This window comes from Arachis hypogaea, chromosome 20 (genome assembly GCF_003086295.3).
Source record: "Arachis hypogaea cultivar Tifrunner chromosome 20, arahy.Tifrunner.gnm2.J5K5, whole genome shotgun sequence".
NCBI classification, from domain to species: domain Eukaryota; kingdom Viridiplantae; phylum Streptophyta; class Magnoliopsida; order Fabales; family Fabaceae; genus Arachis; species Arachis hypogaea.
In genome coordinates this window covers 17,044,509-17,064,066 of record NC_092055.1, presented here as the reverse complement: position 1 = coordinate 17,064,066, position 19,558 = coordinate 17,044,509, and the positions used below count along the sequence as shown (strand labels likewise).

The following is a 19,558-nucleotide window of genomic DNA, read 5'->3' as shown; positions in this document are numbered from 1 at the left end:
TAGATGGTGATGCGTACGCGTGGGTCACGCGTACGCGTGGGAGGAGTTTGTGCTAGACGCACAGTTTTCGCATCCTTCCCACACAACTCTCTGTTTGGACCGTGCGATGGCACAGTCCACACACAATCCTGGCACGCTCGAAATCTTGGGGTCACACGTACGCATGACATGGTGCTCTATTTTTGAAAATTTTTCAAGTTCTAGCACCAAACTAAGCATTCCAAACATCCAAACAATCATCTAAACACCACCAAACCTTATTTAACATCCTAGACTACCAAAAAAACTCAGCAAACTAAACTAAACATGAAATTAAACTTATTTACCAATATATACAAAAGAGAAAAGTGAAAAGATGTTACCATGGTATGGTGTCTCCCACCTAGCACTTTTATTTTGAGTCCTTAAGTTGGACATTTGATGGGGTACTTGTCAAGGTGGCTTGTGCTTGAATTCTTTCTTGAATCCCCACCAATACTTGCATTTCCAATAGCCTCCAGGATCCCAAACTAGGCACATAAAGCCTTCAAGCGAATTGAAACAAGTGACAAGACCCCAAGAGTGTTAATTGTTGAAGTGAATTCCGGGGTCCCAAACCTTGTTTTTGCACCCGTCTTTTTGTTGATTACCATAATTCCGACCACGTGATAAGCAAGCAGAATTCTCATTTGAACACTAAGACATCCTTCTAGACCCAATTAATTGAGAACTATACCAACTCTTGCACTTAGACTTTGATTACTTAACCGTAATAAACCTTGAATTGTGGTGCCAACCACTAACCAACTTTTTTTTGCTTTCCACTCCACAAAGAACTCGAAGTTGACCATCTGTCTCAAGCAAATCATATTCAAGCGGAAAAGTAAAGCTTAGGGATAAGAGATTTACACACTTGAATGATGTAATGGATGATGGTGACTTAGGAAGGGATGATTCCAATGGTCTTGTAAGTTCCACTCCCTTGTGCTCTTCTTTGACTACCTCCACCTCTTGACAAGCATCTTCCATGTCCACTTCTTGACAAAGTTTTTCACATTCAATCATTTCCTCACCAACCTCTTCTAATTCTTTTTCATCCTTCATGTCACAACTCGGAGGTAATGTAGAACCTATCTTAACATCAACCTTAATTTCAATGGAAGAAGACTTCTCAATCCCAAAAAGACCATGTGTTGGTGTGGAATCATCATCAAGGGGAAGATTTGTTGCTTGCTCAACTTTTTCCAATTCTTCATTTACCATATCTATTGGAGGTTGCGCACCCTCCTCAACATCAAACTCAAGCTCAATGGAAGAAGGTTCAACAACTTCCACAAAATCATCAACAACATTACTTGGTATGGAAGTGTTCTCAATCTTGGAATCCAACTATTGTTCAGCTTTGGCTAGGTCTTCAACCACTTCTTCTTCTTCTTCTTCAATAATCTCCATCCCTTCCACTTGTTGCAAAACACACCCCATTTCCTCGTTCTCAAGTTGAGATTCTAAGATCTCCTTCATGCTCCACTCTTCGGTTGAATCTTCACATTCATCCGTGAAAATTCTTTGTTTGTTGCATGAGTCCCATGAGTGCAAGTTGACTTTAATTTTGGCAAGGTTAGCCACGATAGCTTCATGTCTCTTTTGGGCTTCTTCTTGCTCCTTTTGAAATATGATTGCTTGAAGCTGATCCATCGCTTCCTTAACACGATCCATTGGCTCTTGTTCCAGTTGGTTAACATAAGTAGGATCATATTGCTCTTGGATTGATGGATATGGATATTCTTCCATGGAGGGTTGTGGTGGAAAGGAGAATTCATCATGTGGTTGAAAGTTCTCATACATGGGAGGTAGTTCATCTTGGTAAGAATAGTGAGGTGGTGTATATGGAGGTGGTGGTTCTTGGGAATATTGATGTTGGAATGGTGGTAGTTCTAAGTATGGTTCACATGGTTGTTGGTATGGTGGATATGAGTTGGGATCATATGGAGGTGTTTGGTGGTATGGGGCTTGTGAGTATGGTAGGTAACTAAGGGCTATGTTGAGGAGGGGGTCATAGGCATAGGGTGGTTGTGATTGATAACCACAAGGAGGTCTACTATAACCATTGGATTGGTATGCATCATGGTATGGTTCTTGCTCATAGTACATTGGAGGAGGTTGTTGCCATGAAGGTTGTCCATAAGCTTAAGGCTCCTCCCACATTTGATTGTTCCATCCTTGATACATATCCTCATTATAATTCCCATTTCCTACAATATAGTTAGAACCAAACTCATAGTCAAATGAGTGAGAATTCATAGAAGCAATAGAAAATAAAAATAAACACTAATAAAAAAATAAGCAAACAAAGTCCTAAAACTAGCAAGAACTACCAAAGAAACTAAAGCAACTATTCACAATATTCACATGTATACAATAACCAATAACAAGGCATACATTTGCAAATCCCCGGCAATGGCGCCAAAAATTTGACGGAGGAAAATCATCGGTTAGGAATTTTCACAAAAATAATCTCATCGAAGTATAGATCCAAACCAACAATTTACCCTCAATTAAAGTTTAATTTTGTTTGTCACAATGCAAACTCAATAAAAACCGAGAGTATTTAAACGTCGGGTCATCTCTCAAGGAATTATAGGGAAGTGTGCATATTATTGGTTATGAGAAAATATTTTTTGTGGGATTTTGAAATGATGAACAAGAAAGTAAATTCCAAGAAAGTAAAGGAAACTCGAATGGTAAAAAGGTCTTGGTAAGGGTTAATGGTTAAGGATCACTATCCTTATTACTAACCACAATATAATAATTACAAGGATCAATCCCACTTTGTCATCCCCAATGTTAGAGGAAAGTCAAATGGGCTTAATTAATCTTAATCCATAAGTCCTAGCTAGCTCACTAATTAATCTAGTGAGAGACTAGAGTCAATGAAAACAAATTATCAATCACTTGGACATTAGTAACTCAAAGTTACCCAAGTTACCAACCCAAGCCAAGAACACAAAAATCTACTCTAAAATTCAACCAAGCATTTTATCAAACAATTGAAAAGTATAAACGAAAGCATATTAAAATAGCAAGAAATATAAAATCTAACAGTACCAAATGCAAGATACCAAAAATAACAACTCAATCAAGCATTAATAAACAAAGAAACATTAAATTGCATTAATAGAAAATCCAAATCAACAAAGAGTTCATAAACATAAAAGCAACAAAATAAAGAAAATAGCAAGTGAAACTAAGAGAGAAAAGATGTAAGAACAAGAAATTTCAAGTGAAACTAAATCAAGACAAGTATCAAAACCTAAATCTAAGAGAAATTTAATTAATCTACCCTAATTTCTAGAGAGAGGAAAGAGCTTCTCTCTCTGGAACTATAACCTAAAATATGGCTAAAACTCCATTACGACTACTTGGTTCATTTTTCCTTGAATCCCTGGTTCAATAGCATCAGAAACGGGTTGGATTGGGCCCAAAATGCTTCAGAAATCGCTGGTCATGTGTTGCCTTTAGTGAAGCGCGTTGATCCTGTGACGCGTATGCATGGCCTAAATGCATGTCAACTATATATTTCAAATTGCATATCATTTTGAAGCCCCGGATGTTAGCTTTTCAATGCCACTGAAACCGTCTCATTTGAATCTCTGTAGCTCAAGTTATGATCTATTTAGTACGAAGAGGTCAGGATTGACAGCTTAGCAATTCCTTCATTTCTTCATGAATTCTCTCAACTTGCATGCTTTTCTTCCACTTCTTCAAGCCATCCTTTGCTTTCAAGACCTTAAATAACTAAAAAAAAAAAAACACATCAAGGCATCGAATGGGATTGAAGTGAATTAAATTTAGTAATTTAAAAGTCTAAAAAGCATGTTTTTACTCTTAAGCACAATTTAGGAGAAATTTACAAAACCATGATATTTCAATGGATAAGTGTAGGAAAAATTGATAAAATCCACCAAATTCAATACAAAATAAATCATAAAATTTTGGTTTATCACACACGCCCGGTCCAGCCCAGGCTCGAAGCATTTTGGACGATGAAGACTTGAACCCGAAATCAGTGTTATCAAAACCGGACCGGACCGGCCAGTTCGATCGAAAAACTGGTGAACTGGATCCTATATCGATCCGGTCTGGTATTTGAACCGTGAAAAAAAAAAACCAATACGAACCGGTCAAACCTAAAATGAACCGTTAAAAACTGGCCAAATCCGGTAAAGACCGGTCCAACCGAACCGCGTGGTATTGAAAATTTAAAATTCTTGAGTAAGGGTTCAAACCCTCACCCTCATAAATGAAAGCACCTTGCACAACCACTAGGATGCTGTCGTGTTTACTATTATATATGCAAATTTAAATATATATAAATATCTTTTATGAGTTTCATCAAATAATTTATTTTTATTTAATTTATTTTAATTTTAGTTATAAACTCCCTCATTCTTAAATTAATTATATTTTTATTTAACAATAATTATAAACTCACTTATTTTTTAATAAATACTTATAGTATATAATAGTATAATAAATATAAATTAATTAATAAATTATTAAAAATTAAAAATAATAGTTATTTTAATATAAGAAACAAAATAAAAATATCTATAATAGAGTAAAAATAATAAAATATTTATTATTCTTATTCCATATTATTTTAAAATAGCTTGAAATTCTTAAAATGTTAGTAAAAATATGTATTTTAAATTTTAATTTTATATTTTTTAATTATTTTTATTTTTATTTACATAGGACCGAGTCAATCGGTTCAATCAGTGATCTACCGGTTAAACCAATAATCCAATAATCCAGTAATCTGACCGATTCGATCACTGATTCGGTTCTAACATCTATGCCCGAAATGACTTAAAATTGACTCAGAAAAAATAAATAAAATCCAGAAAAGGAGTGAAACTGGGGTTAGGCCATAGCTCGGGTCATCCAGACCTGACCCGGTCATCATATACATTACACAATTAGGGCTAAGACGAGGGTGTACACGCAACAACGCAGCCCTCAAGGTTTGTTTAGATGCCATTCTCAAAAGAGATTTTTTTAAAATAATATTTTTTTAAGTAATATCTTTTATATTAATCTAAATAAAATACTAAAATATAATTCAATCTTATACCCTTTACACGAAAGACAATACAAAAATTTAATTTAATGTCAATCGTTCAATTTTTGTCTCCAGTTTCTTCTTTCACTTTCTGTCTCCCTTCCATAGGCTACGTAAATCTCCCTCCTCCTCACTCGTCGCTCCTTCAAAAAATGGAGCAAATCGGAAAACGGCGACGGTGACAACTAGCAGTCCCCACTCCCCACGCTGACCCCTGACCTCGTCTTCTCTCCCACTCCCAGTCTCCCAGCACGCACCACGCAGTCGCACCCTCCTCCCCTCTTCGTCTTCTCAGCCCTCCGTGTCTCACACCAGTCACCGTCGAAGCTCGTCGTTCGACTGACGACGGTGACGACCAACGATTGACGTCCGACCACTGACGACCTACGGTGCTGCCCTGCTTCTCGGTGACCACTGACGCTTCTCTGCTTGGCCCGGTCGTCTTCTTCTTCTCTATTACTTCCCCGCCACTGCTCTGCTCTGCTAGTCTCGCTCCTTCTGCTCCGCTCTCTTCTCCGGTCTTCTTCTCAGGTAAATAATTAATTTTATTGCTTAATTAATATTCTGATTAGGGAATAGGGATTTTGATTATCAGAATTTGTGAATTTAGGGATGTGGGTGTTGATTTTGGTTATTAAAATTCTGATTAAGGGTGTGGATGTTGATGCTTCCAAATCCAAATGGAGCATATTTCTTAGCTTTTGCTACTGTTTTGAACTGAAGCAGATATTGTTACATAATTTAATTTCTCCTCTTGATTGCTTTGTCTTTAAATGGAGACTCAAGCTGCAAGCTTATTAAAATAAAATTAGGTGGTGGATAATATGGTGGTTAGGTTGCTTCAGTATGGTTAAAGAGATGTGTGATGATTGTCATGATTCCCTGCATTGTGGTTACGTGTTTGTGTGCTGACTTATGTGTGTTTGGAAGGTTGTGTTGTGTTGAATCCAGGTTTTAAACTGTTTATGTAAGTGATTTTTGTGGATGTATGTTGCAAATGGCTATGAAGCCATGAGGGAGTTAAGGTAGAAAAACCCCATCATCCCAAGAACATCAGATGAAGATAGATACTTAGACTTTGAAATTAATCCTTGGACATAGTTTATATTTTTATTGTGTCAAATTAAGATATTATTGTAGCGTGATTAATTTTATGTCTATTTTCGTATAAGTTATTTTTAGAATTTGAGACTTTGATTGTTGTTCAAATGTTACTGAAGACATGAATTTCAAATTTTAATTTTAAATTTTTGACTATTTTATATTTTTATTTAAATAAGACCGGATCAACCAGTTCAATCGATGACTCACCGGTTGAATCAGAGACTTAATGATCCAATAGTCTGAACGGTTCGATTACCGGATTGGTTCTGACAAGTATGGATATATCAATTACAGTTCTAACTAAAGATAATTACAATTGTAAATTAACAAAATGATAAAACTTAAACTTAATCCAGCTAAAAAAAGTTGAATTTAAAATAATATCATTTTATGATTTATTAATTAATTATCAGTTTCCACGGTTAGCAATAATTCTATATTAACAACTTATTTTAAATGTTGATATATGAATATTTCAAAAGGCTACTCACAATTATTAGAAACACATTATATTAATTAACCATAAAGTGTACTCCTAGAAGGAAAAAACAAAAATGCTTTCAGTTGGGAAGCCATTTAAAATTTCTAGCTAAATTTTTTTTTTTAATTTTGAGCTTCTCTTTGCAGAGTTGCTCTTCTCTTTACTCTGTTTCTTTTCATCTTCTCGGTGATCGGGTCGAGTTCTTCATTACTTGAACCATTCACTAACGAAGGCTGCACGAATGAAAATTCTCTCAAGAAGCCAAGGTCCTTTTTTTTTTCATTGTTCTTATCATCATAAATATGCTTTTTACAGTTTCATAGTTAAATTGAAGTCTTCTTGTTTGATGTTTTCTTTCCCTTTTTTGTGGGGTTGCAGTTCTAAAACTTCGATTTTTTCTGAGATGCCGAAAAAAGATTGAGCCCTTATCGAAGAGGTTCTCTTCACAGTGGTCAAATGGATTTCCTCCTTCTCCTGAGATGAACGGTAAAGTTGTTCCCTTTGTGGAAGAGAATGCAACAAAAGTGGAAGGTATCCGTAAGGCAGTGTTTGATGTGTGCGGGGTATTGGAAACTAGCATGTGGGGACCTGCCGTTGAGGATGCCCTCAAGGTGTATGATGAAATGCTTCAACCAGAACTTGTTGTTGGAGTGATAAGGAGGTTGAAGGATGTGAATAAGGCGTTGCATTTTTTTCGATGGGTGGAGCGGAAAACTGAAGAAGCTCATGGTCCTGAGGCCTACAATGCACTTCTCGTGGTTATGGCTAGGACTAGAAACTTGGTGTACTTGGAGCAGGTTCTTGAAGAAATGTGTGTGGCAGGGTTTGGACCAGATAACAATACTTGTATTGAATTGGTTGGTAGTTTTGTCAAGTCGCAGAAGTTGAGGGAAGCTTTTGGGATTATTGAGAGTATGAGGAAGTACATGTTTCGCCCTGCTTTTTCAGCTTATACTACATTGATTGGTGCGCTCTCTTCAGTTCACGAATGTGATTCCATGCTTACTCTCTTTCATCAAATGCAGGAACTAGGCTATGAAGTAAATATACACTTGTTTACTACGCTTGTTCGTGCGTTTGCAAGGGAGGGTCGTGTTGATGCTGCTCTTTCCTTGCTGGACGAAATGAAGAGTAATTCGTTTCATGCTGACCTTGTTCTCTACAATGTTTGCATAGATAGTTTTGGCAAAGTTGGCACAGTGGATATGGCCTGGAAATTCTTTCATGAATTGAAAGCACAAGGGTTGGTTCCTGATGATGTGACCTATACTAGCATGATAGGTGTTCTTTGCAAGGCTGAGAGGCTGGATGAAGCTGTTGAGTTGTTTGAAGAATTGGATCAAAACAGAAGTGTCCCGTGTGTATATGCTTATAATACCATGATTATGGGTTATGGTTCAGTTGGAAAATTTGATGAAGCATATGATTTACTCGAGAGACAAAAAAGAAAGGGATGCATACCTAGTGTAGTTGCTTATAATTGCCTTCTGACTTGCCTGGGTAAAAAGGGTAAAGTAGCTGAAGCATTGAGGATCTATGAAGAAATGAAAAAAGATGCGGCACCAAATCTTGCAACCTACAATATCTTGATTGACATGCTTTGTAAGGCAGGACAGCTCGAACCCGCTCTGAAGGTTCAGGAAGCCATGAAAGAGGCTGGTTTGTTCCCCAATATCATGACTGTAAATATAATGATCGATAGACTATGTAAAGCTCAAAGACTTGATGATGCTTGCTCCATATTTTTAGGATTGGATCATAAACTTTGCACCCCTGATGCAGTTACATTTTGTTCTCTTATTGAGGGTTTGGGTAGACATGGCAGGGTAGATGATGCCTACATGCTTTATGAGAAGATGTTAGATTCCGATCAAAGTCCAAATGCAGTAGTGTATACATCTCTTATTAGGAATTTCTTCAAGTGTGGTAGGAAGGAGGATGGTCACAAAATTTACAAGGAGATGATGCATAGGGGTTGTTCTCCTGATCTAACGCTCCTTAATATTTACATGGATTGTGTTTTTAAAGCAGGTGAAATTGATAGAGGAAGGGCTTTGTTTGAAGAGATAAAGGCTCAAGGGTTAATTCCTGATGTTCGGAGCTACTCAATTTTAATTCATGGTCTTGTGAAAGCAGGCTTTGCAAAAGAAACATACAAATTGTTTTATGAGATGAAGGAGCAAGGACTACATTTGGACACCCGCGCTTACAATGCTGTTATTGATGGGTTTTGCAAGTCTGGTAAGGTCAATAAGGCTTACCAACTGCTGGACGAAATGAAGACAAAGGGCCTGCAACCTACTGTTGTCACTTATGGATCTGTCATTGATGGACTTTCTAAAATTGACAGGCTCGATGAAGCATATATGTTATTTGAAGAAGTAAAATCCAAAGGTGTTGACTTGAATGTAGTGATCTATAGTAGTCTCATTGATGGGTTTGGGAAGGTGGGAAGGATTGATGAGGCATATTTAATTTTGGAGGAGTTGATGCAGAAGGGTCTAACTGCAAACACATTCACATGGAATTGCTTACTTGATGCATTGGTGAAAGCTGAGGAAATCGATGAAGCTCTTGTCTGCTTCCAGAATATGAAAAGTTTGAAATGTCCTCCAAATGAAATAACTTATAGCATTATGATAAATGGTCTTTGCAAGGTTAGAAAATTTAACAAGGCTTTTGTGTTCTGGCAAGAGATGCAGAAGAAAGGGCTAAAACCTAATACTATCACATACACAACCATGATTACGGGACTTGCAAGGGTTGGAAATGTTCAAGAAGCAAAAGGTCTCTTTGAGAGATTTAGGGCAAGCGGGGGCAGGCCTGATTCAGCTTGTTATAATTCTATGATTGAAGGATTAAGCAGTGTCAATAAAGCAATGGATGCATATACACTTTTCGAGGAAACTCGCACGAAAGGTTGTCGTATTTATAGCAAAACATGCGTTATTCTTTTAGATGCACTGCATAAGGCTGACTGCCTTGAGCAAGCGGCAATCGTCGGAGCTGTCTTAAGGGAAATGGCAAAGTCCCAACATGCCACAAGATTCTCTTGAGAATAAGTTATATATGTGTGTTGTACTGGTATTGGTATTGAAATCCGTTTTCCATATAAAAATTGTGTGCACCTTATCGCCCTTCACGTTGACTGCTCAGGCAATTTGTGAGATATTTAAAGACTTCTAATGTCACCACTTCTCTGGATAATGTTAATGGCTTAATGGTCTTAGCCCTAAGGTAATCCTTACAAATTAAAGTAGTTATGCATACTATTTTTTGAAGTATTGTGCTATAATTTATTGTTATGCCTGATGGTTATTTTCTGAGAAGGAATACACTGGATTTTTTTTCTATTATGTTTTGTCCTGTGTGCAATATATTTTTGTTGTTGTTGCTTTGTCCATAATAATGTTTTATTTTGAAGTGATTGATTCAAAAGGTATTGTTAATGTGATAATGTGTTTATAAACTTATTGCAGGGAACAAGTACCCAATCAAGTTACACCTTTGTTGTATTTTTTCCATTCTTGAAGAATATGTACACAAGATTTACTGCCAATGCAGTGTCTTCATTCTTCGAGTTCTTTCTATACTCAGGTAATTCTAAGTGAATGCCAATTTTGTTTCTTATTTGGCAAGAGTTATAACATCATTCATTTTTGTACACTCTTAATTTCTTTGAAAAATAATTGAAAGTATAAGAGAATGTTGGTTAACATTTACCTGGTATTGTAATTTAATGATTTATTGGCATCCTGTTGTTAATAAGCAAAGGAAATATTTGAAGTGCTTTGGTCACAAGTGTTAATAGCTTTCTGTCTTTGTACTATCATTTCCTTATTATATGATTTTAAGCAGCGCTTTGCAGAAAATGCTCAACTCATACTGAAATTTGAGCAGAACATTCTCCTTATTCTATAGATAGATAATATATATCCTTCACGATTTAATACATGGAATCCAAACTTAATTTTATATGTACACTTATAATCAAATATTGAACTCCATTACTTAGTTGGAAGGATGAACAATGGACCAATTTTCAACAATCTCACCTAGGTTCCATCACTGGCCTCCAATGATGAGCGTAAATGGAGGAGGATCAATGTTTTTGGCACAATGTTATGTACATTCTTAACTTTTATTGTTGCAACACAATGCAAACGCATGTAATTGGAATTGAATTTATTTATTCAATATGTATATTACTTTTTTAATTTTTTTGAAGTGATAGATGTCCAATTTATCTGATGGAGAATAATAAAAATTTATTTAAAGTATGTAATCTAAAATTCTTAAAACCAATTAGGTGTTTACTTTATCTCTTTTGTTGTAATTTCAATAATTCACCATGTCAAATTCGGAATTGATTATCTTTTACAGATTTACCAGCATTTTTTTTAAGTGCACAAGATGCTTTACACTTATGTCATTTCTAGACTTGATTCAACTTTGGTTTAAAACAAGTTAGAAACTTAAAATTGGAAAAGCATCATAAAGAAATTTTATAATAGCAAAAACAGGAAATATACCATGATCACGACACGAAAACACAAAGTCATGCAGTTCTATCTTAATCTGACAGTAGCGCTTACATTTTAGTTTGAAAAACGAATATGTTCTCACATTATATAATTAGTCAAAGGAAAACCAACTCGTGTTTGAATATTATTCCATGCTTGACGAAAACCAACTAAATTTTAATCAGTTGAATTAGTTTAGTGATTAACTCACTAATTTGCTTAAATAAATGGCAGAGGGTCGAATCTCGCGTTCGGGTTATTTGTACTTATTTATTTGGCGTACCAAGTTGATATATACCATATTATTAGATAGAGTGTGAGTTCCACACAACCACTCTTCATCTAATCTTTTGCTTCTTCTGATAATCGTGATCACTAGCATGGGGGAGCTTCAGGTTTTCATTTCCATGATCCTCCCTTTCTTCATCTTCTTGTTTATGTTGCTCACCATCTTTTGGAGGATGTCATCATGATCACTCATGAAGGATGTCATGGAGGCAGTTTAGGGTTCTCTGTTGTTGATCTGCATCCTCCATTTGGATAGGATACTCGAGAACATTGTGACAGATCATAGGGACAAAATTACAGTTGGTGGAGGAGGAGGAGGGGAAGATCTTGTTGATATTCTTTTAAGGCTTCAAAAGCAAAATGATCTCCAATATCCCTTATCAGACAGTGTTGTCAAAGCAATCATTTTGGTTAGTATGTTTCAGTTCAAAAACCATGCAAAAATTAAATTGATGTCATGACACTGATATGATTCTTTTTCTTCAAGCTTTTACAGTTTTGTCAAAGTAATCATTGATTAGTATTCTTTTGAATATGAAACCTTGCATATAATAGAGTTCCCTAAGATCACTCGTTTTTTTGTATTTTCATTTATATACTTGATAATGAAGATTGATAAACTGATGAACTCGTTTTATCCAGAAAGGTTCATTGATGATGATAACTCATCAGATGACTAATACAAGTTTATAGCAAACCTGAAGAACTTGAAATGGCTGAATCCTTTGGATTATCTGTAAGAAGAAAATACGATTTAGAGTTGATTCCTATCACTTATCACTCAGCAGAATAAAATGTAATTTTATTAGCACAAGTTCTCAAGTTAAGTAGAATAAAAGTTTTGAATGTAAATTTTACTAGACTATATATTCATATCTCTCATTTCATTTTATTATAGTGATAACCTATTTCTATAACTATGTATTATGTTAGGAGCTTAATCTAAATTAGTTACAAATATTGAACATATCTAGAGAAAAAAATTACTATACGTTAAACATAGTGAGAAACTACAAATTTTAATAAAACAAGATATTTAATATAATTTTTTTTTGTATTATCATTAACCATCCCATTTTTTTAATATAGAGGTGAAGATTGGAAAAAACATCCTACAAGAAGTTAAAAGTTTTAAGTATTTTGAGTGTATCATACAGGATAATTGAGAGATTGAACAGGATGTAAATCATAGGATCCAAACAGGTTGGTCAAAATGGCGGAGTACATTTGGTTTTATATGCGACAAAAAAGTGCCTTTAAAACTTAAAGGTAAATTCTATCGCACCCCTATAAGACCGGCTATGCTTTATGGTACGGAATGTTGGGCGGCTAAAGGGGAGCACAAACATAAGCTGAGTGTGGCAGAGATGAAGATGTTGAGATAGATGAGTGGTCATACGCGATTGGATAAAATAAGGAATGAAGATATAAGGGAAAGAGTTGGAGTAGCACCCATTGTAGAAAAGATGGTTGAATCGCGTCTCAAGTGGTTTGGACATGTGAGAAGAAGACCGATAGAACATCCAGTCAGGAGGGTGGATGAGATGGAAGATGGACAAAGGGCGAAAGGCAGAGGAAGACTTAAAAAGACCATCCATGAGGTGGTCAAACGAGATCTACATGTAAACGGTCTCTCTGTAGACATGATACATGACAAAGCACAATGACGTCATTTGATTCATGTAGCCGACCCTACTTAGTGGATAAGGCTTTGTTGTTGTTGTACTCTAAATTCTAAACAAAAGAAACTCATTCAATTTTTGAGAGATACTATTATCTATTATTTAACAACAATTCATTCATTTTTTAAAAATCTCTTCTCTAATTATTTTAAGAATTTTTCTCAATTTTCTTATACTACTTCATTTTGCATTGTAGTTCCAACTCTACCCTCCTTTCATTTAATTACGGAAATGTATATTCACTATTACAAAAGAAGAAAAGCATGCTTCTTCTCTTCATCTTCCTCTGTTCCTCATTCAGAGTAACATTTCTCCCATTTTTTCAGCTTCAGGCAAAGAAAATGCAATAACTTTTTCGAACCCCACTTCCCTTTTTCTTCAAAGTTCGAATCTTTTGCCCTTGTCATGTCAATTCAACCAAAAACCGAACCTGGGTCACTCCCCATTCTCTCATCAAACAACCGGTAACAAAAGCTTGGAGACGATGAGCATTCCTGAGCTCATTCAAATTCTTCGAGTTAAGTGGCAAAAAGAGGATTATGACAGAGTTGAAAAGGCTTTGGTAGCAAGAGAGGAAAAACTTAAAACCAAGGTTGGTCAACTTGAAGAGAAGTTTCAGATTCAGAGTCTAGCTACGATTGATGCTGAGAAGGTACAAGGGCTTTATGAGACGTTGTTTAAGGAAGTGAAGGAAAGTGGGTTGGACAAGGAAACCATTGAGAATTTGAGGGAGAAGAACAAGGAGTTAGAGTGCGAGAATCTTAAGTTGTTGGAGTTGAAGAACAAATGTGAGGTTGATGGCAATGCTGTTGATGAATTAAGGAAGAAAGTGGCTGAGTTAGAGGCTGAAAAAAAAGAATAATTTGGATAGTTGAATGATGAGAATGAGAAGTTGGAAGATGAGAAAATAGAGGATCAGTCTATAGCTCGCAAGAAAAATTTTAGCTTGAAAAGAAAAAGAGTGGAGATTGATACTCAGAAGAATAAAATGGTAGATCTAATCAACTTTAAAATTGCGGGAAAAAAGATTGGTTTGGGAGAGATAGAAAAATTTATCAAAAATCAAAAAGAATTTCATGGATATAAGAGAAATGATGATCCTTTATCTATATGGAGTGAGCACTTTCCATTTATGTTAATAGCTGATGAGTATGGACAATGTTATCCTGACGTGAACTTGGTTCATGATGTGAGTGATATTGGTATGGAAATAGATGCTCTTAATTGTTGAAAAAAATTGAAGGAATAAAGTGCGATGTATAATTTTTCAACGTACTCTCTCTTATATTTTTTTTGTCTCACTTATAATAATTAATGGTGAGAAATTACATTTTATTCTTTTAATTGTTAAAAAAAAATAGAGATGATCTATTTCCTATTGGTATAGCTCAATATTTTTTTTTTTTACTAAAGATAGGAGACTCAAACCCGCAACCTCTTAATTGAGTATGTGGAGATTATCCCATTTGAGCTATTACTTATTGGCGGTATAGCTCAATATTTACAGGTAAGTTTTTGTTAAAATGTATTAAGTTATTTATTATGTTGTAATGAGACTATAAAGGTAATTTATTAAGTATAGCTCAATATTATGCTGACACATATATAGGACACAACACGACACAGGACACGCCGACACGCAAATTTTAAAATCTTATAAGACACGGAGACACGCATACATATAAAATATAAAATATTTTTTAAATAAATCGTAATGATATTTTAATATTTTATTGATATTAAAATATAAATTAATTTTTTTGATTATTTTTAATGTCTTATTTTAATTATATCAAGTATTTAAAATATTTTTGTTTTAATAAATAATAATATATACTATATCTAAATTTATTTTAAAAATATATATTAAGAATAAGACTGAAGACACATAATGATATTTAGGTGTGTCAAAGCGTGTCTGGAGAAGAATTTTTTTATTTTTTATTAAGATACAATTTGACATAGCAGACACTATGTCTATGAAAAAACTTATGCAGAAAAATCTAGAAAAAGAGAAGAAACTCCAGGTCATTTTAGAGTAGATAGACTCGAAAGATGAAAAAATGAAAAACTTAACAGAACAGATGTTACTATTAGAGGAAAAGGAAAAAAAATTGGATGAAGAGAAAGTTGATTTGTAGACAAAGGTAATTGAGTTGACAATAAAAAAGATGTTTGAGACCGAGAGGGATAACCATGGAATAGAAATGTTTATCATTGGATTTGATAGAGAGCAGAAAGTCATTAATGGTCAGCTGATTGATGAGGATCAGGATCAAGAGGGTGGAAGTAAAAATGTGACCGTCTCCCCTGATGTTTGTTTTATGTAAAAGAATATTTTTTTTGTTTCTGTTTAAATAGATGATATTAGATGGATTTTGATGATAATATTTTAGTAGATTTATGACCTAAGTTTAATTTGGTCAAATATGGCATGTTTATTATTTTGGAACAGTTTTTAATATTTGAAGTATTTTGGATAAATATAATTGAAGTATGTTTCATGTTTTTTTTTTTTTTTGGTGACTAAGTATGTTTCATGTTTTAATTGTTTGCATGATAATTGTTTTGCTATTCTAAAATATGTTGTGAAAAAAAAAGTTGCTGTTTCGACTTATAGGTCGTCGGTATGAGTTTTGCTTAATTAGAAGATATATAGAAATAATAATAAAAAAAATGTGGAGAAGTAAATGGTGGTTTGTTTATACAAATATCTATAGATAAGTATAAATATTATAAAAGATAAAGTAACTTATATGTGTTGTTCTTAAAATTGCAAAAGTGAATAAATATAATTAATAGTAATTGATGAGGAGCAATTTTAATAGGTCAAATAGATAGCCTTGATTGTCACTAAGTTGTTTTGTTTGACTAATTTGCAGGAGTAAAATTATTTTATAGGAATTATTAGATGACCAGTGTAATTGGTCGGTTTAAAACTTGGTTATGGAAATAGCGTATATAATATCGATTAGCATGGGGTTTTGCTTTGGCTTATAGGTCAGTTTGTGTTTCTAACATTAAAGAGATAAGAAAATGAAATATAACAACTGATACAGTGTACATCAATTACGAGTTATAGTTCGGAGATGCATAATCCTCAGTCGTAACCGATGATTTACAATAATTAGCATTAATTTCTGTTCAATAACGTCGGATATGCAGTTACTTTTTCTTTTGGGCGTTATAACTTGGACAAAACAGCTAACCTCGCCCAACCGAGTATAAAGCAGAATGAGAAAACAGTGAAAGGTACGCAACTTCTTTTGAGTAATGATTCCTATCTACTCATACTTTTATTGACTTGAGCATCGGAGTGCCTTTGCAGGTATCCACCTCCACTGTTCCTCCTTTGCCGACGTATACCAAGTTCCAGCTTTGAGGAGTCTACCGATCTCCATCAGAGAACAGGATATACTTAGGATTAATCAGGCAAGAACATTTGGCGCCCACCGTGGGGCCCGAAAAGCAAAAGATATCACTCGCTGAAGGTCCCAGAACACCCTAACGTTCGCACATGGCTGACGTTCCCCCTCCTACCTCATCCGAGCTTCTGAGGATGGTGACCGAGCTTCAGCAAGCAAATCAACGAATGGCGGAGGACAATCAAAGGATGCAAAACCAAATCGCGCAACTGATTAATGCCCGAATAGAGCACCATAATGATCACCATGAGCGACAAGAAAATGATGAGCGTCAGTCGGCTCCGACCCATGTCTCTGAGACACCTCAGAGTAATGAGGAAGGAGGCCACCACAATGAGGAAGGCCAACCTGATGCTGAGGAAGATGGACGCGACAACTCCGCCGGCCCATTCACGGCCGATATAATGAATTTTCAATTGCCTAGGCAATTTACCCTGCCGACGACTTTGACCCCAGATGATGGGCTCGGAGATCCCAAGCAACACATTAAAGAATTCCGATCTATTATGATCGTTAACGGTGCATCAGATCCTATTTTATGTCGTTGTTTTCCCTCATTTTTAGATGGTCCTACACTTGACTGGTTTTGCTCTTTGCCTGCAGATTCCATATCACGCTTCCAGGAGTTGGCGAAGTAGTTTGAGGATCACTTCGCAGCGTCAGCGATATACTTACATGATTCTGACTATTTGACGACCATTAAACAAGGTCCACAAGAGAGCCTGAAAGATCACATTACCCGCTTCACAAAGGTCGCTATGAGGATCCCCGATCTCCATCCTGAAGTTCATCTCCATGCCATTAAGAGCGGCCTCCGCCCAGGTAAATTTCAGGAGATTATCGCCGTGGCCAAGCCTAAAACTTTGGCCGAGTTTCGTGAAAAAGCCAAGGGACAGATTGACGTTGAAGAGCTTCGACAAGCACGGAAGACAGAAAGGTCGGCTACAAGCAAAGACGACAATAAACCTCGGGATAGCAAGAAAGCATTTAAGCCGGTACCTCGTTATGAGTCATATACTCAATTCAACGCAAAGAGGGATGACATCATCAAAGAGATACTCAATTCTAAGCTAATCAAGCCTCCCCGTAAAGCTGGTAATTACCCAGAATTAAAAGGCGTGGACAAATCAAAATATTGTACTTTTCATCAGAAACATGGACATACAACCGACGAGTGTGTGATTGCTAAAGATCTCCTCGAACGCCTAGCAAGGCAGGGCCACCTTGACAAATTTATCGCATGGCACATGCAAAAGAACACTGTCCCTGCTCCTGATACAGCAACAGCAGGCCCGTCCTCAAAAGGCAAAGAGAAAGCTCCGGCCCAACCTAGAGGAGTGATAAATTGTATTTCGGGGGGTTATGCTGGAGGCGGACATACAAGCTCAGCACGAAAATGCACTTACAGGGCCATGTTAGCAGTTACAGATGCCCCCAACAATCCTCATCCGACGACGAACGTTCCAGAAATGACCTTCCGATCAGCCGACTTTAATGGTGATGATACCAATCTAGACGACCCTGTTGTCATCTCCGTTCAGCTGGGCGATTTGATAGTCTGAAAAGTCTTACTTAATCCAGGAAGCAATGCCGATGTGTTATTTTTCACCACCTTTGAAAAGATGAGGCTGAGCAGCAACATTTTGCAGCCATATCTTGGAGACTTGGTCGGATTCTCCGGAGAACGAGTTCCTGTCATGGGTTCGGTGTGGTTACAAACCACACTCGGTGAGCAACCATTATATAAGACACAAGATATTCAATATCTTGTAGTCGATTGCTTTAGCCCTTATAATCTTATATTGGGACGACCTTTTTTTAATAGATTTGCTGCAATTGTGTCCATAGTTCACCTTTGTGTCAAGTTTCCTGTGCAGGACAATGTTGTGGCTACGATTCACGGTGACCTTCATGAAGCTCGGCAGTGCTATAACACAAGCTTGAAGCCTATCAAAAAGAGCGGCCCAACCCAGGTCAACTCCATACAATCCGAGCAGATAATACTCGCCGAACTCGATCCTCGGGCCGACTTTGAAGATCGGCCCATGACAAATGAAGAATTGACAAAGGTCACTTTAACTAATGACTCAACGAAGTTCACATTTGTGGGAACTTCAATGAGTACTGAAGACGGAAAAAGGCTTCTAAACTTTCTACGACAAAATGCCGACCTATTTGCGTGGACTTCTGCTGATATGCCAGGAATAGACCCGTCTGTTATAACACACAAATTGGCGATCAGTCCAGCAGCTCGACCGATCTCCCAGAAAAAGAGAAACCTCGGCACCGAGAAACGACAAGCATCCATAGCCGAGGTTAAAAAGCTCATCGACACCAATTTTATCAGGGAAATCAGGTTCACCACTTGGCTGGCCAATGTCGTTATGGTAAGAAAGAATAAAGGTAAGTGGCGCATGTGCGTTGACTTTACTGACTTAAATAAGGCATGTCCTAAAGATGCTTATCTTTTACCCTATATTGATACTCTGGTTGATAACTCTTGTGGTTACGGTTGTTTGAGCTTCATGGATGCATATTCTAGTTATAATCAGATTCTCATGCATCCATCAGACCAAGAAAAAACGGCCTTTATAACCGAGATTGGTAATTACTGCTATAATGTTATGCCTTTTGGTTTAAAGAATGCAGGGACAACATACCAACGGCTAATGAACAAAGTCTTTGAGCAGCAAATAGGACGGAATATAGAAGTTTATGTTGATGACATGGTCGCCAAAACAAAGCTCGGCAACTCCCACATCCAGGACCTAGCCGAGATCTTTGGACAAATCCGACGTTTCAACATGAGATTAAATCCTGAAAAGTGCGCCTTCGGAGTTCAGGGAGGGAAGTTCCTTGGATTCATTCTCACTAACCGAGGAATCGAAGCAAATCCAGAAAAATGTCAAGCAATACTCGATATGCAAAGTCCAACGACAATAAAGGAGGTCCAA

The 19,558-nt window shown here is 36.3% G+C and overlaps 1 protein-coding gene and 1 long non-coding RNA gene across 2 annotated transcripts; both read left to right on the top strand.

Moving 5' to 3' along the window:
• The first annotated feature begins 5,111 nt into the window (after positions 1–5,111).
• Positions 5,112–10,991, top strand: LOC112782811 (uncharacterized). The gene is made up of 5 exons (XM_025825415.2): positions 5,112–5,632; positions 6,833–6,952; positions 7,065–9,923; positions 10,166–10,283; positions 10,702–10,991. Exons 2-3 carry the CDS (start codon positions 6,928–6,930, stop codon positions 9,740–9,742), a joined length of 2,703 nt encoding a protein of 900 aa, XP_025681200.1. The 5' UTR covers positions 5,112–5,632; positions 6,833–6,927; the 3' UTR covers positions 9,743–9,923; positions 10,166–10,283; positions 10,702–10,991.
• Positions 10,992–11,107: 116 nt separating this feature from the next.
• On the top strand, positions 11,108–13,295 carry LOC140182544 (uncharacterized). The gene is made up of 2 exons (XR_011878338.1): positions 11,108–11,907; positions 12,140–13,295. It is a non-coding gene; the product is annotated as an uncharacterized lncRNA (long non-coding RNA).
• The last annotated feature ends 6,263 nt before the right edge of the window (positions 13,296–19,558 follow it).

Coding starts and splice junctions, on each gene's coding strand:
- LOC112782811 (XM_025825415.2), top strand. CDS start 6,928: ATGAAAATTCTCTCAAGAAGCCAAG. Junction 6,953..7,064: donor AATTCTCTCAAGAAGCCAAG/GTCCTTTTTTTT, acceptor GTGGGGTTGCAG/TTCTAAAACTTCGATTTTTT.